This window comes from Perognathus longimembris, chromosome 2, assembly GCF_023159225.1.
Source record: "Perognathus longimembris pacificus isolate PPM17 chromosome 2, ASM2315922v1, whole genome shotgun sequence".
In the NCBI taxonomy this organism is placed as follows: domain Eukaryota; kingdom Metazoa; phylum Chordata; class Mammalia; order Rodentia; family Heteromyidae; genus Perognathus; species Perognathus longimembris.
In genome coordinates this window covers 28006759-28031875 of record NC_063162.1, presented here as the reverse complement: position 1 = coordinate 28031875, position 25117 = coordinate 28006759, and the positions used below count along the sequence as shown (strand labels likewise).

The following is a 25117-nucleotide window of genomic DNA, read 5'->3' as shown; positions in this document are numbered from 1 at the left end:
AGCTGGCTCCCCAAAGCTAGTTTTTCTTACTAAGGTTGTTTGCTACAAGCAAAGCAAATTCCCAGAGGTTTCCCAGAGATTGCTGCCATCCTGTGCAAGATGACTGCTCCCACCCTTCTGCCCACCCACCCACTAATAAGACATAATGCCTGTCCTATTTTGGGTAACAATTAAAGGGCCTCCGGGTGAAAGCAGAAAGCTGTTTATTTTTCTGTGACATCACTTTGCCTTCGAAGGCTGGTCTGTGCTCAGTGTTTGCCGGTGATGCAAGCGGCTCTCTTCCTCCAGCAGTTGGATCGTTCCCATGCACCTCACAGGTCTCCCCCCCCCCACCCCCCCCCCACCCCACCCGAGCAGTGCACTGCTGAAGCGAGGAGCTGTTCACGAATCAGCTGCAGGTCCCTGTTTTGAAAAGCCAAGATACAGAGAGAGAGAGAGAGAGAGAGAGAGAGAGAGAGAGAGAGAGAGAGAGAGAGAGAGAGAGAGAGAGAGAGAGGAAGAAAGGGTGGACTCCTATGTGACCTGTTCTGAGAACAAACCCACCCACCCTCTGAATTCCAGAAGATCTGTTCATGTGTGGGGCTATTTTTTCGACTGCATGGAATCAGAAAGAAGCAAAAGGATGGCAAATGCCTGCAACCCCCTGAAACGAATTGCTTATTTCCTATGTCTCTTATCTGCGCTTTTGCTGACTGAAGGGAAGAAAGCAGCGAAGCCAAAATGCCCTGCCGTGTGCACTTGTACCAAAGATAATGCTTTATGTGAGAATGCCAGATCCATCCCTCGCTCCGTGCCTCCTGATGTTACCTCACTGTAAGGCCCGTAAGCGTTTTGATATCTAATTTTATGATTGAAAAAATTCCAGCTGGTGGATCTGGGGCTTTGTATATAGTGATGGGAAGGCATGGAGAGAGAGAGAGAGTACGAAAGAGAGAGATTCCTCTTGCATGCTTGGCCATTTGACAGCCTTAACATTTTGCTGCATTTCCAAATTTTTGATTTTTGATTAGCTGCTGCTGAACATGCTTAAATAACCCCCCTCCCACCCCATAGCCCCGGGCGTTCATATGAGAAACCTGTAACAGGCTCATCTGTCTTTCTTACTTCATCTGGGAAGAAGCAGTATCGTACTTCATAAAATAGGGTCAAAATAGTGACTTGGATGCTAAACTGGATTAACATAAGGTTCGTTCTGTGTGTGTGTGTGTGTATGTCTTTGTGTTTTTCTTGTGTGTTTTGTTTTCTTTCAGATCCTTTGTGAGATCGGGTTTTACTGAAATCTCCGAAGGGAGTTTTTTATTCACACCATCGCTGCAGCTCTTGTGAGAAATATTTATATCATGACTATTTTTAATATATAGTGGGTTAATGATGATAAATAGTATAGCATAACTCTTTGGGACATAGAGGGATAAGCCTTTCTAGTAAAACCAAGCTCCATATTCACTGTGTCGCATGGGATGCTATTTACTGAGAAAGATCAGCAGGAGAAAAGGTGGTGGGGTTTGCTTCTAACTTCCCACCAACAATGCAGGTTGCTACATGCCATGGTAAATTTGCTAACCTGTGAGGCTGTCGACTCTAATGGCTATGTATGAAGTTGTTGGAATGTGGTGACAAAAATCTCAATCTCATAGCATGATTTGACTTTCATTTTTAACTTGGGAACTTTGGTGATTTTTGCCCTGGAGTTATTTTCACATTCATCAATACAGAACCCAATATAACATATGCACTCAAGATGTTACTGCCAGAGAATCTGGTGCAGGCTGCTACTCTGTGTGATTTAGCATGTAGGGGGGAAAAAGAAAAACCTCAGTTCTTTCTAGGTAATTCCTTAAACTATCATTTCTCAAGAGATTGCTTTCTAATCCCATCTAATTTATAGCTGGTTCCCTTACAGAAAAGGAAAGAACATATTTAATTTAGGGTTAGTGCACAGAATTACTCTCTGCTATTTGTTTTGAATTGATCATAGGGGAATCACATATTTAGTCTGTGCCTGCACATAATATATATTTATATATATTTGGCTGAGAAATCAGGTCTCTCCGCAAGTGTAATATAACATGCATAAATTTTTTTGGATGTGCACTGTCTGGCAATTGGAGTTCTGATTCTGAGAGCAATATCACATGAGGGGTCAAGAGGTCCTAGAATCAGATAACAGGCTTGTGCTGGTAGCTACAGGATTCCTCAGAGGAAATTAGTCAATTGTCGATGCATTGCATTTGAAGTGTTTTAACTGCATGACTCAGGACTGGAGTTTTTTTGCTTGCTTTTGGGGGTGGTGGTGGTTGGTTTGCTTGTTTTCTTGGCTTACTTGGTCATTTTGGCTGTTTGAGATTGTATACCCATAACTAAGCAGCAGGGAATTGACATTGGAGAGCCCTGAGGGAACTGAAATCTCACCCCCTCACTCACTAGATCTTAGACATACAATTTTGAGAAAATTACTGAATCTCGGTGAGCCTCAGTCTCCTTATCTGTAAAATGGACACAACACACATTTTGAAGAGTTCTTACTGGAGATAAAACTCTTGGCATGTCATATAGAAAATCCTTGCATGTTGTATGAAAGGGCATTTAATTTTGATGTAAACGTGATAAGAACTAAAAGTCGCTAGATCTATTGCTTGGGCTGTATGAAATCCCAAAGCTGGCTTGACTATTTCATTAGATCTGCAAACTTGGTTGGGTGTTTTCACCTTATGCAACAATTCTGGTTATGTCCTTCCCAAAGCTAATGTGTCTGAGGGGTCAACAATTGAGTAGATGGCTCCTAAGGGGTTTAATTGTTTGATAGATGGCCAGTAGTGTGATTATAGTGTTAATATATTAAACAAATCTTTAAAATGATAATCTCTAGTAGAGAGAAGGGCTATGTGATACTGGGATCCTCCCACAGAATAAAAATTGCTATACCTGAGAAAGTGATAACTTGGCCTTGTGCTGCTTATTGGTTAAATAAATGGGTCGCTTAAAGGGCATCTATTTGATGTACCCAGATACCTCCCTTTCCCTAAGATAGCTAAATAGATCAGGTCCTAAAAGAAATCTCAGTTACACAACTAAAACTACTCATATTGTGAGGTTAGATGGACATCAGCTATAACACAGAAAGCCCGGCTTGATCACTGTAAACAGTTAGCTTTATTTGTGTTGGGTGGACACAGCCACGACAATCCATGCTGGGCAGTGTTATAGAAATAGATCCCGGCTGCTGCATGGTAATGTGATTACATGCATTTAGAGTCACAGAGGGAAGCCAAGGGATGGGTTTTAAATAGCCCACACCAAGTGTGTGCCATGCCCCTCTGTCCCATGCTCTGAGTTCCTATGGAACATTCCAGCCCTTATTTCTTCAAGTAGATCAGGTTTCAGAAATAACAAAAAGGTCTTGCCCTCTATGTCCTCAGTTAACTCCCATTGGCCAACCTCCGCTGTGTCATGTTGCTCTTAGGTAAAACTGTCAGGGGTCAACATTGGTCTCTGTTCACCAGGATCCTGTTCCTAAGGCCTTTGTTCTTCATCCATCCTTCCCAACACTCTCCTCCTGCTTCTTCCTATCCTCAAGAAAAGGTCAAACAAGATCATTTTCAATGAGTAGAAAATAAACAATAAGGCTCTGATCTATATCACCATATAACAATTATGGGGAAACCTCTATCACAGATAGAAAGGTTATGAGTGTGGGACAAGGCCATCCAATGCCCTTGAACTCCCACCTGGACTGCCAATCTTCCACTGGAACCTGAAGAGCCAGGGACTACTATTTTGGGGGCCTAAATCTTATCCATAATTGCTTGGGAGGGGCTATGAATTCTAAAGGCATTTGTATCCACAGATCCCCAAATAGGCCCCTCTTAGTTTGTGAAGAGAGAAACTTCAGAATCAATTCTGTTGGATCCATGTGGAAGGCAATTGGTTTTATCTTCTGTTTTTGTTTGGTTGTTTGGTTAGTTTGAGGTTTTTTGGTGGTGGGGGGTGGAAAGGAGAAAGATCCCTTTCCTATCACTTACCATAGCCATCTGATTTTATAGCCCCAAATACATCCTCAAGGCCTTCAGTAGAAGTACTTTTTATAAGGTCAGCCTGGGATACAGAGGAAAACACACACAGTACTTCATTCCACACTGTGTTTCAGAAGGATCCTGGTAGGCTGTGGCTGGCAGTTTGTGTTGGAGAACAAGAAAAACAAAAGCCCACACTTTTGTGGAGAAGAGAGAAAGAATAAAAACAATCCAATAAAAATTTCTCAGATTAGTTGTGAAAAAAGTTTTCTATCTCACTTATGGTTTTAAAGTGCACACACACACACACACACACACACACACACACACACACACACACAACCTTTTTCCAAGCAAATGCAATTTTGTCCATGTTGTTCACAGAGCCAGTTCAGAAATGTTATCAGTCAGAATGACTATGAGCTCTTGTTTGCTCTTGGGAATGAGAGTGGTTCTTTCAGTGATCACAATTGAGAGGAGACATGTGTTTCACACATCCCAGCCTGTTCCTCTCAGCCACAGGCTGAAGTCCCCAGTGACACAGAACAGGCTAAGACTTGGTGTCAGAGGATAAAATGTAGCTACATAGCTGTTGGTTGATGGCATTTTAATGAATATGCTTCCTGTAACTCCTAAGAGGGTTTTTCTTGCAGGGAGTGAATTTCAAGGCTAATTTTGGTATCATACTCAGAAAAATTAAGTTAAAATTAAGTTAAAAAAAACTATTAGAACTATATGGCTGGGGAGAGGGGAGAAAACTATTTCGATGAGATTTGGTCTTATTTGAAACACAGAATTGACCTTTTGAAGGAGAAAATAGCAATGTTTAAAAAAATTAACCCACTATTAACACATAAATCCATAACCCATAGAAAATCAACAACTAAAACAAATAAAAAAGCAAAATAGAATGAACCAGAAATAATCCCATTTTTATTAAGGCTTTCATCATTTGGTCCTTGCAAATGATTGACAAAAGGAAACTATCATGGCCTGTCTTACCTTGAAGAGACTACCAGGTGGGCGACGGTTGCTCACACCTGTAATTCTAGCTACTCAGGAGGCTAAGATCAGAGGACCATGGTTCAAAACCAGCCTGGGCAGGAAAGTCCATGACACTCTTATCTCCAATTAATCACAGAAAAACCAGAAGTAGTGCTGTGGCTCAAGTGGTAGACTGTTAGCCTGGAGCAAAAGGAACCCACAGACAGTGTCCAGGCCCAGAGTTCAAGCCCCAGGACCGGGGGGCGGGGGGGAGAGAGAGAGAGAGAGAGAGAGGGAGAGACAGAGAGACAGAGAGACAGAGAGAGAGAGACAGAGAGAGACAGAGAGACAGAGAGAGACAGAGAGACAGAGAGAGACAGAGAGACAGAGAGACAGAGAGAGACTGCTATCTTTCTTGAGTCATACTCCCACTTCTAGTGTTTTGCTGGTTAATTGGAAATAAGTCTCATGGACTTTCCTGTCCCTGCTGGTTTTGAACCATAAGCCACAGATCTCAGCCTTCTGAGTAGCTAGGATTACAATTTGACTCAGTAGTGCCAAGCTCTATCTCTCTTGACAAGTATAAGAGAAACTGGGTGCCCTTCAGTGACTATGGAAGCCACACCTCTCAGCTGTGACGTGTTAGAGAAGTTGTTAGCTGGTTGGACATAGATAGTCATATTCTGGATTTTTGTCTAGTGGATGCTCTCAGAATAATGGACTGAAAAGGAAAATTTCAATAGGTTATTTTGTCTACATTTTTCCCAGTGATCCAAATGTTTGATTGGTAACTTCTTAATTAATTATGGTAGCTGTGTAAATGAACTCTGTACAACGAATGTGCGTTGTTTTTTTTTTTAATTTCTAAAAGCATGTTTCATCCTCCCACTTACTCAGTTAAAAACTCCAACTGTCAGGCCCTTCGCCATCTCTGTCCACTTCCATCTGTACAAGTCCCCTCTGGAGACTGCTGCCTCTTCCTCCTCCTCTTCTCCCAGCGCCAAAGCTCACTGAGGGACAGTCACACTTCCACGCCCCCTTTCCACTTTCAGTTCTTGTCCCAGACACCTCCACGAATGACTCCATTCCTTCCCTGTGTCACCCTTGTGCTTGGAAAACTTTAATGGTCCTTACGAGCAGAGAAAATCTAATAGGTGTGAATAGGGCAGTGTTTTCACGCACAGTATTGACTCCGCCTCCGGTCCCCCACCCCATCCAGGGCCAGGCTCCATCCATACTACACTGAAATATCTCATTTTGTGACATGAACTGTCACATTCTGTGGGCTTTTCTGCTGTCTGTAGTGCTCCCTGCCACCCTCTAGGCCCTTTGTTCTTCTATCTGTCCAAAGTCTAACGTGGAGGATCCTCAGTAGGTCGTGGTGCTGGGGAGCAGCTGAAGCACTATAAACCCAGACACTGCTCCTTTGTATTTGTTGAATGCATGCATTTTCCACTTAAGACTCTGTTTTACTATCAGTGGAAAGTCCTGGTTGTACGTTCATCCTTCATTAGGTTTGGGATACCTATTTGATTTCATATAGACTAATAAGGTAGCAAGAGGAAAAGTGAACTGGAGCCCCCAAATACAAAGACCTATTTGCTCACAAAGTTCAGATTTCAAACTTTTTTCTGTAGAAATTTCCAGAATCTCAAAAGCAGAGTCCTTAAGCTTTTCCTGAGACTCAGTGCTTGAGCCTTGTTTACTCTGACTTCACATTTATACTGCTGCTTGCTAGTTGTATGATTTGGGACAAGCTTCGTCAAGCCTTGCTAGCTATATGTACACATTGGGGAGTAACCACCAAAGCTGTGGTACAGGATCACAGTAAGGATTAAATGAAACAGGGCACAAACAGCCCAGTTCCTGTACTCCATGAACATTAGCTCTTATTATAATGCTGAAAATCTCTTTAAGATGAACCACCGTAACATCTGATTAGTTTCCTGACTATGTAATCTATGTTTGCCTACAATCCCAGCTTTAAAGTTCAGGTCTCTGTCAGCATCTGCTAAGAAATCTTCCCTTCAAGTAAGAAGTATTCATAATCATAGTTCTCCTAAGAAATGTGGACTACTTACCTTTTCTTTAAAACGCATAACTCTCTCACTACTCCATAAATAAAAAAAAAAAACTGGCACCACATTTTGTAAAACATGTCAGATTTTTAAAAATGATGAACAATAGCTAGTCTTCAATGAGTAGTCCTTTGTTTAGGATATAAATAAGCCTAAACCAGAAGTCAAGCAACATGGCTCTAAATCCAGTTTGGACACAAATGAGCTGTGTGATCTTTAATAGGGCACAAAATACCACAGAGCCTCAGTTTTCATTTGAATTAAATACCAGAGAGAGCAAATTATGGCTCTCAAACTCAAATGCTAATGAATGTTGGGTAGTAAGATAAATGAAAGAAGCATTTGGAAAGAGACAATGGGGACTGGTGGTGACTAAAATAAGACAGAGAATGTATATCTTACCTAAAAACGTTATCTTCTTTCCTGCTAAATTCAGTTATAGGAATTCAGTACATGACTATGGGGGTCATTATTTTCTTACTAATTTTCAGAGGAAAGCATGAGCCTAGAAGAAAATTTTTAAACAGGATGCACATCATTTGGCATTTGAGGACCTTCATATTAAATTATATAAATTAAACCTAAGATTTCCTCCTGTCTTAAAATTCTATTGTAGAATATTTTCCTTTATAAGTTTACTTTACATAATATAGAAAATGGCTCATTAAAGAAAGGGCAAAATTATTCTATGAATTCCAACAAACAAGTAAATTTGATTAGTAATTGAAAGAGCTTCCTAATATAAAATTGAGTAGTATAGAGTTATTGATAAACTAATACTATAACGTCCAACCTCTAAAACAGTCCAAAGGGATCTTAGCAGGACTCTCAATCATGGCTGATGATCAAACAGTATTTCAATATCCCTCCCATGGAGCAAGCATTGAAGAATTATTGTTGGGCCTGTGGACATAGCAAATTGGCAGGTACTTGATTATGTAAAATGTGACTAAAAAGCAAAGGTTCTCTAAAAATTATAAATGAAAATGTATATGTACTAATACATCTTTGTGATACTGAAGTTTGAACTCTGGACTTCATGCTTGCTAGGAAGATACTCTACTACTTGAGCTATATGTCCTAGCCCTTCTTTGATTTACTTGTTATTTTCTGATAAGGTCTCATGATTTTGCCTGGACTAGTCTCAGACCATGATCCTCTTACCTATGGCCTCCCACATAGCTTGGATCACAGACATCTACCACCATGTCCAGCTTGTTAGTTGAAATGGAGTCTCATTAACTTTTTGCCCTTGCCTGGGTTGGTCTTGAACCATAATCTCTACCTCCTCTTGACTTAACAGAGAATTCTTTGTGAATAACATTGGATTCTTCCTATATTTCCATGGCTAAGATTTTTGGACTACTCTTAGAATTACCATTGCTGGAGGGTGAGTAAACTGTCCAAGGCAAGCTTTGACTACAGACATTGGTTACTTTTATATTGTTTGGTACTAAGAACCTAATTTATCTCATTTTTATTCCATCATCATGATAGCCTTTAATTGTGGTCATTGCCTGCAGTGTTGGGGATCAAACCTAGGGCCTTGTATTAGGAAAGAGCTCTACCCACTGAGCCACATCCCAGCCCTCATAACCATTTACGGTGCGTTTATGACCATCTTCACTTTCTAGATGAAGTACTGAGTCCTTCATGTCACTTCCCTAATAGCAGTAGAGATGCCATTTAAACTCTTGGCCTGCCCTGGCTTTAACAGTTCTGTTGACTTCCTCCTCAAGTGGTAAATCACTGGGCTTGACTTTGCAGAGTTTTGTTCCTCTGATCAAATTCCTCTCCAGGGGTCAATCTTTTTCCATTGACAAGGGCATTGAGGGAAATTGTGTCCTGATTCCCAGAAACAATGGTTGAAAAGGAGCTTCAAAGCTCTTTGAAAGGGTTGCAGCATTTCTGGCCAGAACTTCTAGTTTCCCTAGGATTCCACTCTCATTTGTATGTGTACCTTCTGGTCTCCTGGCTTAAAGAAAGAGTCAGAGAAAGAAAGGAGGGGGGACAAAACAGAGCAAAATAAAAAGGCCCTATTTACTTTAAAGTTACACCTTAGGTCAGTGTTCTCTAAATTTGTGTCCCAGGAAACACTTGTTTCAAAAGATTCAAGTTCTGTGCTCAACTAAATTAGAGCTACTGCACATTCAAAACCCTGCCCGGCCACATATAGGCAATGCACTTTGGCATCGAAAACTCTCTGCAATTATTTAAAGCTGTTTCATTTTTTCAGTCCTACTATAGAATATATATCAGTTCTATGGAAAATACTTTGGAAATTGATGCATATGATACTTGTTTTATATATTTATTATTTAGACTTTTCTCTTAATCTAGATAGGCTGGATAATGATGGATAGGCAGGTAATTGCCCCTATCCTAAAAAAGAAAACTTAACCATCTGTTTTGGTAAGGAAAACAACTCAAAACAAGTTTGTTGGCATGGATTCATTGATCTGGGGTCCAGGTCTCAGCACCAGGCTCTCTGCCTGGTTAATTAGCTTGACAGGGACCTCTTTAGGGACCTCCCAGTAGATCCCCATTCTCACAGAGAAGTAGATGGTCCCTTGCAGCACATTGATCAGACAGGAAAAGGCTCCTGAGCTTTACTGTGTACTCTGAGCCCAGGACCATGGCTCCTGCCTGTTAACTGTTCAATAGGCTGAGATCTGAGGACCATGGTTTGAAGCCAGCCCTGGCAGGAAAGTCTGTGAGACTCTTCTGTCTAATTAACCACCAAAACAAGCCAGGAGTGGAACTATGGCTCCAGTGGTAGAATGCTAGCCTTGAGTATGAAAGCTCAGGGACAAGGCCCAGGCCCTGCGTTCAAGCCCTAGGACTAGCACACCACACACACACACACACACACACACACACACACACACACACACACACACCCGCACACTCTGTTTTGGTCCAAAAGAGAGATAGTGATTTCCAAAGTGATTAAACCAACACTTCCCTGGGAATATTTATTTCATGCACAGCTCAATGATTAAAGGATCCGGTTATCAATAAGATTCCCAACTTGACTATTTCAAAAGGAATTTCCTTCTGAAAAGTATAAATTTGCTTAAGGATAGAAAAGACTTGCATAGTTTAAAAAAAAAAAAAACCCTGGTAAATTTCCTTAACCCTTTAAAAAAAAAAAAAAAACTTACTCACTTTTTTTTTTTCACACAAAGCTCTCAGTCCCTGGAAGCTTTTGTTGTATTCTAGGGAATATATTCTGGGAAATACTGGGCAAGGCTGTTCTGGTTTGCAGCAGCTATTGGGCAGAGCTGAGGGAACTAAAGGAAGCCGGCCTCGCTCATGGCTACTAACCAGTCAGTTCCAGCCAGAAGATTAGGCCTGAACCTGAAGTCCAGTTCGGCCACTTACAAACTGCAAATTACTTTTCCTCTCTCATGCTGATTTTCTTTGCTTTTTAAGTGGAGAATATAAGGCCTATATTAGTGCAGTCCTTTGAGGATGAAAGCGAGATGCTCGTAGCTAATGATGAGGTCTGGCACAGGACAAGCTTCAGAGAAGATTCTAGCACCTTCCTGGTGTTCCAGGACCAGAGAAAAAGATGATCTTACAAAAACATGGGCCAAGTGAGCTGTTGGCCCATTTGTGCCAACTCCAGTACAGAAGTCTGTTGAGTCCCGAGGCAAGAGGTAATAGCCTACAAAACAAAGACATAGATCCATGCCCAGGGCATCTCTACACATCTAAAACCGACATCCCAATCCTGGTCTACTATAGACAAAAGAAATGACCTTTGTCAGTTTACTTCCCCTCTGCTGAGCTGTTTCTTCATCTGTAATTAGAGCGCTGCTGGCTTATGTCTATAATCCTAGCTACTCAGGAGGCTGAGATCTGAGGACTGCAGTTCGAAGCCAGCCTGGGCAGGAAAGTTGGTGAGACTCTAATCTCCAATTAACCACCGGAAAGCCAGAAGTAGGAGTACAGCTCAAGAGGTAGAAAACCATATTTGAGATGAAAGCTAAGGGATGGTGCCCAACTCCAAGTACTGGCGCACACATACACACACACACACACACACACACACACACACACACACACACCGATTACTGAAACCTCCTCCACTCTAGACTTGTGTGGAGCCAAATTATTCCCATCAATTCAGATTGAAGAGGTGGTAGTCTACTTAAAGAGCAGTCGAATTACTTTGGAAAACTGTTTTTCAAAGATGAGAGTCAAAAATACCTATCAAATAATGTGCTCTTGCACCGATGCCTCCCATTTTAATGCTTCCCTGTCTGAAGAGACTATTTTTAAATATTCAAATATAAGTTATTCACATGGCACATGCATTTAGAATATGTGCATTTAGCCAAAGTGAATCATCAACCTATTATTAATTATCATTCAGCCAGCCTTATTCTTCTGAATAAAGAAGAATTATTGACAAGCAGAGGGTCTGAATCACTAAAGTAGTGTTCTGCACAAGTTACCAAGCCCCTTCCAGTGTCTCTATATCTTCTGACAGCTTGTGTCCTATGTTTTGTGCTTTGTCATTTATATGTATTCATATATACCCATATATCCTGACCCATATACACCTTGGAGAGTACTTACTGGTATTTGAGCACTCTGCCCACAGATGCCTAATAACAGCACTGTAACCATTCAAATCTTCTTTTCTTTCTTTTTTTTGGGGGGGGGCCAGTCCTGGGGCTTGGACTCAGGGCCTGAGCACTGTCCCTGGCTTCCTTTTTGCTCAAGGCTAGCACTCTACCACTTGAGCCACAGCGCCACTTCTGGCCGTTTTCTGTATACGTGGTGCTGGGGAATCGAACCCAGGGCCTCATGTATACGAGGCAAGCTCTCTTGCCACTAGGCCATATCCCCAGCCCCTCAAATCTTCTTGGGTAGGTGATGACCTTGCTAAATCTGACTTTCCTTGACAGTCCAATTAAGATCCTTTGCTAGATCTAAGGATCTTCTAGCTGATATTTTATGCCTGTGTTCTTGGCCTAGATGTTCTTTGGCAGAAATGCCCTCAGTGATGCTTATGTATATTATCCCACATAATATACATTCAAGAAGTTGTTTTGTTATTGTGATTCCTGTTTTAACAGACAATGAAACAGATTCACCTACATAGTATCTTGACAGATAATCACAAGTGGCAGCTACAAGCTTTATTCCTGATTTCATATCCAACGAATTGCAGTGACAATTGGCTGCTGGCTGCTCACTCTTCTTTATCCAGAATAGTCTTCCCAGTGGGAGGGATTGTGCAGGAGTCTCCTAAACCATCTTCCTCCATATCCAGGAGAACCTGAGCTGTGTAGAAGAGATGTAGTCCTTTCGTGGGCCAAAGATAATTCTGATGGCAGTGAAGATGTTATACAGGTGCCCTAGAAGGTCTGAAGGAATGTCACTAGAGCTGGGGGTCTGGCATAGGGCCAGGTGATCAGCCTGATTTGAGACCATTTTTTCAGTAGAGATAGCACTCCTCCACATTCAGCCATCTGCAGACCAGCCTCCTTGCCACCACAAGACTGCTGTGCTTGCTCTTTCACGAATGAAGCCGGCAGTGCCACAAATGTAGACTCGTATACTTTTAAAACTAAAAGGTACTCAAGTGCTATCCTGTGTAGCCCCCTTACCTTACAATATAGAGGAGAAGTGGCATGCTCAGAACATATAGGATTTAAGGCCTGAGCATGCCAGGCTTCTGCCAGGTATGGTGGCTCATGACTGTAATCCTAGCTATTCAGGAGGCTGAGATCTGAGGACGGCAATTTCTGGTCAGGAAAGGTTATGAAACTCTTATCTCCAATTAACATGGGGTGGGGGGGTGGGAAACAGAAGTGGAGCTGTGGCTCAAGTGGTAGAACACTATCTTTGAGGGGGAAAAAAAAAAGCTCAGGGACAGTGCCTAGGCCCTGTGTTCAAGCCCAATGACTGGAACAACAACAACAACAAAAGTCAGATTTCTCAGTATTCTTTTTTTTATTATTTTAATTTTTATCTATTTTTTTCTAGTTCTGGAACTTGAACTCAGGGCCTGGATGCTGTCCCCGAGCCTCTTTGTACTTAAGGCTAGTGCTCTACCACTTGAGCCGCAGTACCATTGTGTGGCTTTTTGTGTTTATGTGGTACTGAGGAATCAAATCCAGGGCTTCAGGCATGCTAGGCATGCATTCTACTAGTAGGCCACACTCCCAGCCTTGATATCCTTTTTAATGTTTCTTCCCTGGCTCCTGGGAGAGGCAGGACAAGAAACTATTGTCAGACCCACACCAATCCAAGTATCCACCCAGTCCTTTCACTCTGTGACCCTGTCTCTGGCCTTTTAGCTGTACTTACAGAGGCCTTGAAGCTCTGTAGCCAGATCTTCCTTCTTAGACTGGACTTCTAGTTTCCCTCTCAGCTGTGAGCTGTGTGCTAACCCTGCCACCCATTTTTCAAAAGCTCCTTTGGGAGTAAACTCATTCAATGGAGCTTTTACTTAATCAAGAACTCCCTCACAACCTCCAGTGCTAACATGCTGTTGTTGATGAAGAGCTCTGCTCTGTCCACAGGCAGCCGTGTGGGGGCAGCTGGAAGGGTTAACAGATATACTAGACGTGATGCCTTCTGATCACAAAACAGTATTGATGGTTAACTTTGGAAAACTTTTTTTTTTTTAAAAAGGGATGTTATTCTCAATAACTGCTGCAATCAAGTATACAAATTAAGGTTCTTCTAAATCAAAGTTGCACAGAACAAAATATATGACTGAGTACTGAACTCATTAAACACCCAAAGGAAATAAGGAAAATAAATAATAGCAAGTTAAAACCATAAATTAGAAGCCGTGGACTAAAAAGGGGTGGGAGGCATGGCTCAGCAGTAAAGTACCAGCCTAGCAAGTATGAGGCACTGAGTTCAAACATGCACAATTAATGAATCAAGTCAATCAATCAATAAATCCAAGATGTGATCCTTAGAAAAAATTCCAAAATAACAGCTATTTGGAAGAGCAACACCCACAGGTTGGAGAAATATTATTCAACTAGAAGCTTTGGTGATAAATGTTTAGAAAAGAATCAGGGATGTATCTTACCTTGCATTATACATAAAAGTGAACCCCAAGTGGATTAAAGAGGCCATGATTTCACAGGAAAAGAAGCAATAATAATACTAAATATTGGTAAGGATTTAAGATAGGCATTTCCATACTCAGAGTCAGACATATAATTTGGTAAAGCTTGCATAAAGAACTAGAGACTTAAAAGCCATCTACATTTGGCTGGACGCTGGTGCCTCCCACCTGTAATCCTAGCTAATCAGGCGGCTGAGATTTGAGAATCGTGGTTCAAAGCCAGCCAGGCAAGAAAGTCTGTAAGACTTTCATCTCCAATTAGCCACCAAATAAAATAAAATAGAACTGGTGGAGTGACAGCCGTGAGCACAAAAGCTCAGGGTTAACCAGGCACCAGTAGCTCACGCCTGTAATCCTAGCTAATCAGGATTGCTGTTTAAAACCAGCCTGGGCAGGAAAGACTGTGAGACTCTTATCTCCAATTAACCACCAGAAAACCAGAAGTGGCGCTGTGGCTCAAGTGGCAGAGCACTAGCCTTGAGCTGAAGAGCTCAGGGACAGCACCCAGGCCCATAGTTCAAACCCATGACCGGGAAAACAAAAACAAAAAACTTAGGGCTAGCGCCTAAACCCTGAATTCAAGTTCCAGGACCAGCATCAAAAACAAAAGGATGATTCCTAGTAAGTATATGAAATCTTTTGTCTCTGCTCAGAGTAACTAGGCCATTCAAACTGTACATTTGCCTCCACAAATGTACATGTATTGTTATTGTGAGCTGACTCATTGAGAACTCTTGCTATGTATAGTGATGGGGACAGGAAAACCTACAGCCTCTCCAGGCCCCACAGCAACTGCTGTAGTCAGACTGTTGTTAGGATCAAAGGGGCCATGGTCACCATGGTAAAGGAGTCATTAGAACTGACCTGGGAGGCTGCCCCTTGTCACCAGGAGCTTTGAAATAGCCTGGGCCACACTCTAGGCAGAGAACTGAACAAGAATCCTTGAGGGTGGAAATGAGTTGTCAGGATTTTCAATGCTTCCTAGGTGATTCCCAAGGCAATTAAAATGACTGAGCACAGACTTAGGATCTGACCCAGTTCTAGGCACTTCCCCCATGCCAACACACTTCTTTTTGTGAGATCTCCCTATTCTGTTTTCTCCTGTCTGCTCATTGCGCAGACCTCTGGTCTGTCATGGATCCAACTCATCCCTAAGGAATTTTCTTTGGCTCTTAAGGAATCACCGTAGCCAACTTATGTTTCTAAGTCATACTATTTGGGCCATACTATGCTGCCCAATCTAAGGATTGACTACTTTGAGGAAGAACAAAGCATCTATTGCCAAAATAATCCATGGGAAAGGACAGAGGTTGAGTAGCATCAAACCCAGCCATGCTGGTATGCCACAGGTCTGTTGTGTGTGACCGTCATGGGAGGTAGCATCATCACTCATATCAAGGACTATAGGATGCTTGAACAGAACCTGACTCAATCACAAATCATGGTATCCAAATCAAACATTTCTGTAAGGCTGGTGTCAATGGCTCATACCTCTAATTCTAGCAGCTTTGAAGGCTAAGATCTAAGGATTGTTGTTGAAAGCTAGATGGAGCAAAAAAGTTCATGGGACTCTTATCTCCAATTAGCCACTAAAAAACACTAAGTAAAGCTGTGGCTCAAGTGGAAGGGTACTAGCCTTGAGCAAAAGAGCTCAGGGACAACTCCTAGGCCCTGACTTCAAGCCTCAGGACTGACACCACACACACACACACACACACACACACACACACACACACACAAACTCTAAATATCCATTAAAAAATAAAGATTGTTCTTTTGTCCTTTTGATAGACTATAGGAATCTGTGCTTTTATAAGAAGCTTTTTTTTTCCCTTTGGCCAGTCCTGGGGCTTGAACTCAGGGCCTGGGTCCTGTCCCTAAGTTTTTTTGGCTCAAGGCTAGTGCTCTACCACTTTGAGCCACAACTCCACTTCTGGTTTTCTGGTGTTTAATTGGAGATAAGAATCTCATGGACTTTCCTGCCTGGGCTGGGCTAGTTTTGAACCATAATCCTCAGATATCAGCCTCCTGAGTAGCTAGGATTACAGGCATGAGCCACCAGCCAGTGTCTGGCTCCAACAATCTTTTTTTTTAAAACCAAGAACTGTGGTTAGAACTGAGGACACACAAAACAAATAAGGGTAAAGTCCTTGCTATGAGAAAAGTTTGGTCTAGTTATAATTGGAATTTACTGTAAAATGAATTCCTTTTTGATCAACAAATATTTATACACTATCCATTATGGGACAGGTGCAATGGATAAGCAGTGAAACCACAGATAAAGCTGGTGGAAGACCTTTTTTTCTTTCCAAGACATGCATGGGCAAATTCTGCCCACCAGTAGCCATTCCCACCTCTGCTTACAAGTGGTTTAACATGGAGGAACTAGGGGTGAAAGCTATTTCTTTCTTCTGGCAACTTGTAGGGGTGGGGGATGATAGTATCCATGGTTAACAGTAGGGCAGTTTTCAAACTCTTGAATGTAGGAGGTACCTGTCTGTCTATACCAATTTCTACCTTATTTTACACCTGTATAGAAGGAAGTAAAAAAAAAACACCCAGAGCCTGTGAAACCATTGGCTGGCACCTTACACTGGGATAAGGCTGAGCATCAAGTTGCTTTTAAGAACCACAAAGTGCAAAGAGCAAATGACCACAGTGATGAAAGTCATGAACACTTGAATTTGCTTTAATAGCAAGATGCTCTGATACACTTCTGATCCAGTAGTGTTGGCTTTTCAGGGCCTAGTGAGTTACTTGAATATGAAATTGTGACAGTAGAGAGAAGAGGGATTAGAAGTGAATCTAACACCACACCAGGACTGGTGGTTTAGGAAAAAATACATTTTGTTTGGCTCACCCCATCACTCCTATTTTTTATGGAAAATATTTCAACTCTATATAAAAATTCACTCTCATGTACCTATCTTTCAGCTTCAAAACTATTAGTTCAGACACAATGTATTTCAAACCTCCTGAGGTACACAATCCCTTGATTATTATTTCTTTTTGTGTGTGCCAACCCTGGGACTTGAACTCAGGGCCTAGGCACCATCCCTTAGCTTTCCCTCAAGGCTGGTGCTCTACTACTTGAACCACAGCTTTTTGGTGGCTTAATTGCTAGTAAAAATCTCACTGACTTTCATGCCAGGGCTGGCTTTGAATTATGATCCTCAGATCTCAGCCTTATAGGATTACAGGACTACAGCCACTTATACACAGTTCCTGATTATTTTGAAACAATCCCAAATGTCAAATAAATTACTCATTCAGAGTAATTCAAACTAGTTCAGAAAGTAAGGTCTTCTAGTTTTAATCCCGTTAGTTAGCAGGCATAGAGATGAAGCAAATGAGTGACTAACAGTTATATTTAATCTCTAAACTTCAAAAGCAAAACACACAGGTTTATTCACAGAATACAGAATTAGTATGGTATTATATTGTTATTACTAACGTATCTTGTAGACAAGGCTACTATTTGGCCTAAGGTCCCTCTTTAAAGCTTTTTGTTCAGAAAAGTTGTCCCAAGAGTTGAACAAGGTTTGGAGACAGGTGATTTTTCATCAGTAATTTTGAAACCAGATCCCTGTAGATTTTGAAATGACAAATGTGTGCATATGAAAGTGTGTTTTTTTTTCAATTCATTCCTAATAAGATGATCTAAGACTCTTTCCAAGTTTTACGTTTCCCATTTTCAGTCTGTCATTTCTGAAAAAAGAAGGTTGACATCCACTGTTGATGAACGTGATATTCATTGAGCCCGTGTCAATGACCCGTCTCCTATGGGATACCACAGCACCCTGGGGCATGGAACTAAATTTCTCTACATCTCCCAGGATTAAATCCCCAAAGCAGTGGCTGGGAATATGGCCTAGTGGTAAAGTGCTCGCCTCATATACATGAAGCCCTGGGTTTGATTCCTCAGGACCACATATATAAAAAAAAGCCAGAAGTGGTGCTGTGGCTCAAGTGGTAGAGTGCTAGCCTTGCGCAAAAAGAAGCCAGGGACAGTGCTCAGGCCCTGAGTCCACGCCCCAGGACTGGCAACAAAAACAAAAAACAAATAAATCCCCAAAGCACCATTGTGAATGTTTCAGAGATTTCCACAGTCTTTGTCTTGAGAACATGCCAAATGTTGATTTGGCCACATCTGCTGGCCTCACCTGCTCTGCTTGTAGCTCAGAATGCATCCCAGGGCACATAACAGCTGTCATTGGGGGTGTTGTGGGGCCCAAAACTTTCAACGAGCCTTTGATGAGAAGATAATTAGCAAAAAAGAAAGGATGCAAAGACTTTTCTATATAAATAGCACTGTAGAAGACAGACATTCCGATATTTTTCTGCATTCAAGCTCTATTCATCTTTCTGGGAGATAAAAGCAGTGAAGACTGTCAATCTGTCAGTTTTCAGTTTAGCAGTTTTCATTGTGTGCTTTTTTTCTGGGCAGGTTATTCACATCGAACTCCTTTGATATGATCAGCGATGATGCTTTTATTGGTCTTCCACATCTAGAGTATTTGTAAGTAAAGGGGGGGGGCGGGCAGGGAAATTCACAGATGATTCCAGACTGGTGCTCTCAACTTCCTGCAATGGTCTGACCAAATGTATTGTAACCTATTGCAGATTCATAGAGAATAACAACATCAAGACCATTTCAAGACATACTTTCCGAGGACTCAAGTCTTTAATTCACTTGTAAGTATGTGTGTTGTTATTATTGAATAAGCATGCTAATGCAGTAAAAAGTGCCCATTCTACGATTGTTCATAAAAATCTAAGAACCCAAATGATTTCTCTTTGTGCATAATGTGCACTCTCTCTCACTCTCTCCGTCATCTGTCAGCATGTTCTCAGCAATTTAATCACTTTTAATATTTTTAGCCCAAACTACCATAATTAGAAAAGCAAGCTAATGCAAGGAAATTACATGACTGAAATAACTTTTTTATTATCTACATCATTACTCACTTCATAAATAATTATGGGTTGACTGTTGATATTAACTACTAATTTGATTTTAACTAAGTATTTTTTCTGTATAAACTCTGCCTTTATATACATTCAAAATGAATATAGCCATAGGCAATGTCTATAGAGTCCTAACCAACTTGCTTTATAAATGACGTATTTATCAGTGGGTGATTAGTATAGCAGTCATTCTTAACAGGGGGCAATTTTGTCTCCCAGGGAATGTTTAGCAATATCTAGAGATGTGTTCACTTGTCACAACTAGGGAATGTAATTGGCATCTATTAGGTAGAGATCAGGGTTGTTCCTAAACAATACACAGAACAGTCAAGAATTATCTAGCCTCCAGCTGGGGATATGGCCTAGTGGCAAGAGAGCTTGCCTCGTATACATGAGGCCCTGGGTTTGATTCCCCAGCACCACATATACAGAAAATGGCCAGAAGTGGCGCTGTGGCTCGAGTGGCAGAGTGCTAGCCTTGAGCAAAAGGAAGCCAGGGACAGTGCTCAGTCCCTGAGTCCAAGGCCTAGGACTGGCCAAAAAAAAAAAAAAAAAGAATTATCTAGCCTAAAATGGTATAACAAGGAGATTGAGACATCTCCAACAACACTGCTCCTTCTAGTTTCTTGCAACACACACACACACACACACACACACACACACACGTTGGAGGCGTAACATCTCGCCATGTAAGAGATAAGAAAGAAGATCTTGAAGGGGATATGTAACTAGTGAACTGATGAGTTATGGAACTATAAAAAGAATCAGTGCAATGGTTGGATTGTACTGGCTATTTATTCACTCAGTGATTATTTCCCAAATGCCTCGTCTATGTCTCATTAGAAGGAAAGATGCAAGAGATCTGAGGGTCATTGTCATTCTGTCAGCCTTACCCTAGTCCCTCCAGCACTTGATTCCCAGCTCTGTTCTAGGCCTAGAATGGAGCAGAGGAAAGAGCAGACAGAAAGAGCTGCCCTTGAGGGGATGTTCCTGTTTACCATGTGGTCATCCTGCATGTGTACTAGGCCCCATTCTCTCCTGCTCTTTGGTTTGCAGAATGGGGAAGTTAATGGCCTGATTTAGTTTATGAAATTGTATCTCTCATGGCTTTTATGTACAGTCATTTTACAATAAAAACAGCATCTGCATTGCTGCCCTTCGTGTCAGCCATATAAAATGGTGCAAATATGGCTGTCTTAACAGGATGAATGTTAGGCAATTTTATCACAGAACACAACACTGCCAAACTTCATTTTTCAGACAAAGTTAAATGAAAGCAATAAATCTGTGAAAGGGGAAATGGATATTCAATTTGAGATCTTCTTCCTTCACATACATACAGAGGTCCTTGACCAATGTGTGCCACCCGGGGGCCTGCAGAAGAAATACAGGCCCTCCAGGAACCTGGACCCCATGCATTCAGGGGCACCGGCTCTAGCCCGAAGGGCTGGGACTTTACTGGGCCTTCCTACAGGGACCAAGAGCACATATCCTCCCTGCCTCGTAGGAAAGGAAAAGAGGAAGGGAAAAAAGTCAAAGAAGGAAGAGGGAGGAGAGGAAGAAGGGGAAGTGAAGAAGGAAAATGGGAAAGGAAGAAAGAAAACAAGTTATACACCAGTGAAGATTATGCATTTTGCTTGACTACAGGGCATTGTTTCCTATCAAATGAACGGGAATTTAAATGTGGTACAAATGAAGTCCCTGCTTTTAGTGGTATGGAGAGTAGGAAGAGAGACGGGTACAGCTTGGGCTTCCTACTAGAAATTTTCAAGATTAAGAGGATGCCAAGGGCTGCCTTCAAAGAAAGAGAGGCATAAATTGTAAGAGTCAAAGAAAGAAAGAAAGAAAAGGAAGTCCTGCCTCTCCAAGCCAGTGGAAGGTATGGTGAGGTAACAGGGGTTGAGGCTAAACAAGCTAAGAGCTTATGTCTCCAGCATCTTTAATACTTATTAGGTTGATTCATATAGCACTGCCAATATTAGACAGTTTCCATCTACAAAAATGGCAGTGCCATATGGCTCATTCTCAACAGTTTCTAGGATGTGACTTGCACTTTACAAGGAATAGGACCCACTGGGATGAGTAAGATTCACCCCACCATGGAGAAATTCATTCTAGTGAGAGCAATTAGGCAAACAAGTGTTTTCTCACCATGTGTATATGCCCATGTTTTATTCTCCTACTAATTATTCTGTTCTTCAAGGAACGCTTCATTTTTCCTTTCTACTTGCCTGTCTGTCTGCCTTTCTTCCTTCCTGCTTGTTTTCCTTTTAAGGAAAAGATGGAGTTAGCATTATTTGAAACCCAGATGTTCCTCTGTTTATTAGTACCTTGAGTTCATTTCCCACTACTTACTGCTGATAAATAAACTTGGCATTAGTTTGAGCCATTCATTTCCTTTTGAAGATTTTAGGTAGCAAAGGGCACTTTTTTCCACCTCTGACCACTTTTTCCTGATGGAAAGGCAAGTGTTCTGGCAGAGAATGATCACCTCTCCCTCAAACCTGCATACCCTTCAGGAAGAGTTTACAAAGCTATTTTGTGCTGTAAATACATTATAGTGTCCCAATGACAGCAGGAAAGAGAAGGACAGTAGCTCATCCTCATAGATACCTGAGAAGCTGAAGGTAACCCTGAATTAAGCCACTCTCCACTGAGTCAACGGGAGAGCCAGACATTTCCCAAGGTCTTCAGCAAAACACTTAGTAATGACTCCACTATGACAGTTATAGCATGAGTTGAGCTTACTAGATCCTTCCCTGGGATATGATTTGAGCAATAAAAATGACTAGAGAATAAAGAGATCCCAAAGATAAATGCCGCCCCCACTTCTTATTCTATAGATACCAGAGGTTGGAATTCAATGCACACATTTAGATCCAACTTGTTTCCAGGACAGTCTAATATCCAAGATGCTTTAAGAACAATAAACTTATATCACTTTAAACTTATCTCACTTTTTTATATACATCTGTTTCAGTAGCTTGGTCTTCTAGAGTTACTTATTAACAACTTGAAAGTGACTATAGAGCTGGAGATGTATGGAAATGGTAGACTGCTTGTCTAGTATGTGCAAAGCTGTGGGTTTGATCCTCTGGGCTACCAAAAAAAATACTTCAATATACTTATCTTACAAGTATATCTTATCTTATACTTATCTTATATACTTACTTCTAAGGTAAGATTCTTCTTCCCTAGAAATCTGGCTCTCAGAAAAGGATGAGTAAGCCAGGCACCAGTGGCTCACACCCATAATCTTAGCTACTCAGGAGACTGAGACCTGAGGATTGTGGTTCAAAGCAGCTGGGCAGGGAAGTCCAAGAGACTCTTATCTCCAATTAACCAACAAAAAGCTGGAAGTGGAGATGTGGCTTAAGTGGTAGAACACTAACCTTGAACACAAAAGCTCAGGATCGTGTCCAGGCCCTGAGTTTAAGCCTCAGAACTGGCACAAAGAAAGAAAAAGAAAGACAGACAGACAGACAGACAGACAGACAGAAGGAGAGAGAGAGAGAGAGAGAAAGAAAGAAAGAAAGAAAGAAAGAAAGAAAGAAAGAAAGAATGAAAGAAAGAAAGAAAGAAAGGAAGGAAGGAAGGAAGGAAGGAAGGAAGGAACCACATATAGCCTTGGTCTTTGCTTAGCCTTCATCTAGACATCTGTGTGAAGAAGTAATATGATGTAGAGGTTGAAAGGGGAATGGCTGCCTGGGTTCAAATCTTGGGAGCCCTCAGACAGATAGAATTATTCTACTTTGTCCTACTTGTTCATGTGTAAATGGGAGTAAGAATTACTTATAAAAATGAGAGTGTGGAAACCAGGCCTTGGTGGCTCACCTGTAATCCTAGTAATGCAGGAGGTTGAGTTCTGAAGATCACAGTTCATAGCCAGCTCAGGCAGACAAATATGACAGACTCTTCTCTCCAGTTAGCCAGAAAAAAGAAAAACGCTGGGAATGAAGTTGTGGCTCAACTGGTAGAGTGCTAATCGTGACAGAAATTTCTAAGAGACAGTGCTCAGGCCCTGAGATCAAGGCCTAGTACCACCACAAAAGGAGCTAGCATGGTGAGGGGCTGGGACAGTGGGGAAACTAGGTATAGCTAGTTCCTAATTAAATTAGCTAATCTCTGAATAGTGCAGAACCTGATGTCTAATTAACCCATTGTATAGGAAGAAATGAAAGCTATCCACCTCCATTAGTCCTGAATCTGGATCTGGATTCTGAAGGCTGCAGCGTTTTTATCTCCTTTAAACATTTCATAGGAAATTAAAATAACTGCACTTGAAGTGCTGCAGGTTCAGTGAGACACAAACCCAAGCTGAGATTCCGCATTGCGGGGGGGGGGGGGGGGGACTGGGAGCACCCCAGATGGCTGTGGGTGTTGCTTTCTTAGCAGCACAGCCCTGTGGCACTGAAACAAATGTGCTGTCTGAGCCAGTCTGGTCTGCCTCAGAGACAAGACTTCCCAATGAGTTCCACCATCATGATCAGAGCTTTGCTTGGGTAACCCAGCAGAACACAAGGAGAGAATGGCCATCATTACTGTTGGGGAAGGATGGTGGTCTGTCTTTGAGAGAACTTGACCCTGCTTGGCTTCCATCAAGTTGGGTGATATCCTGGGTGTTTTCTTAACTTGGGAAAGAAGTCCCGCTGTGAAGAGATGCCATGTGGCTGCAGAATTATCATCCCAGTGAGGCAGGGGCGGGGGAGGGCAGCTGTGGGATCAAGTCCACATGATGGGGTAAAGGTGGTCCCAGCAATGCCCAATGCACAGGCCTGGTACTTGCTCTTTCACTCCTTTCTGACACAGGGGCCTGAGAGGAGCATCTACCGCTCTTCCCCTTTTCTAGATTGGTGCCCTTTCTCCTATCTACTTCACACTGCCTCCTTCACTATTCTGCTGCAGGCCAGATGCTAGGCCCTGGGTGTACAGTGAATGGAAAATGTCCTTCCAGTATTTAAGGCAGCAGCATCCTAGATGGAAAGAACTAATGGGGGCGAGGTGGTAGTGGTGGTGGGTGTGTGTGTGTGTGTGTGACATTTTCTCACCTATCATGGCCCTTGTTTTCTGTTCTCCATCCCCTCTACCCTCCTCCGTGGCCTGGTCCTCTGCTCTCCATCATCTCTATCCTCCTCCACAGATATACCAGGGCACCTTCTCCTTCCTACAGGAACCTGTTGACTCTTAATGATGTGGATTAAAGTATTACTTCCAGCATCATCTGATTAGTATTAAAGATAAAGCTATAAACCTCTTACAGTGAAAATGATGAAGGTGTCATTTAAGAGTAAAAAATAGAACTTGTGGATCATTTTAACCAAGGAGGCAAATAGCTCATGAAAACAGCCAGAGCTCAAACCTACATCTTCCCTTCCCCACCTGCGCCATGTTCATGGCACTCTGTGGCTGATTCAGAAATCATTCATGGGAGCCTGGCAGGAGGGGTTGGCTTGTGTTGTGGCTACTATTCCTTACATTATCCCAAGAAGAACTCTTCTCTTGGCCATGTTGGTGGCCAATTCTAAGTCCTTGCTGCTCTTTCCTTCACTCTCCTTATTCTTCTGCCTTTTAATCCTGAGAAGAAATTCTCATACACTATTGGAATCTAGCTCTGATCCTTGACTTCACCTTTGCCAGAGTATTCCAGCAAACAGACCTTTGAGGAAGGAGATTCCCAGCCCCAGTTCATGGCAAAAATAAAAATAAATAATATTTTAAAATGTAATTTAATTTCTATTTTGTTATCTTTCATGGGGCTTGAACTCAGGGCCCAGGTGCTATCCCTGAGCATTTTTACTCAATGCTAGCGTTCTACCACTTGAGCCTTAGTGCCACTACTGGTTTCCTGGTGGTTAATTGGAGATGACTCTCATGGCCTATCCTGTCCAGGCTGGCTTCAAACCGTGATCCTCAGATCTCAGCCTTCTGACTGGGTAGGATTACAGGTGTGAGCTTCTAGTTCTTTTGTA

At 41.9% G+C, this 25117-nt stretch overlaps 1 protein-coding gene across 4 annotated transcripts in view; it reads left to right on the top strand.

The window, feature by feature from the left end:
* Positions 1-352: 352 nt before the first annotated feature.
* Lgi1 (leucine rich glioma inactivated 1) overlaps positions 353-25117 on the top strand; it is a 36505-nt gene continuing 11740 nt past the window's right edge. Inside the window, exons 1-5 of one of the 4 annotated variants that reach the window (XM_048335306.1) lie at positions 353-414; positions 465-813; positions 1251-1322; positions 18628-18699; positions 18804-18875. In XM_048335306.1, the coding sequence (XP_048191263.1) occupies positions 599-813; positions 1251-1322; positions 18628-18699; positions 18804-18875 (431 nt within the window). In that variant the 5' untranslated portion in view covers positions 353-414; positions 465-598. Of the gene's footprint in view, positions 415-464; positions 814-1250; positions 1323-18627; positions 18700-18803; positions 18876-25117 lie in introns of those variants that run through there. The other 3 variants (XM_048335318.1, XM_048335311.1, XM_048335317.1) reach the window with 3 other exon arrangements.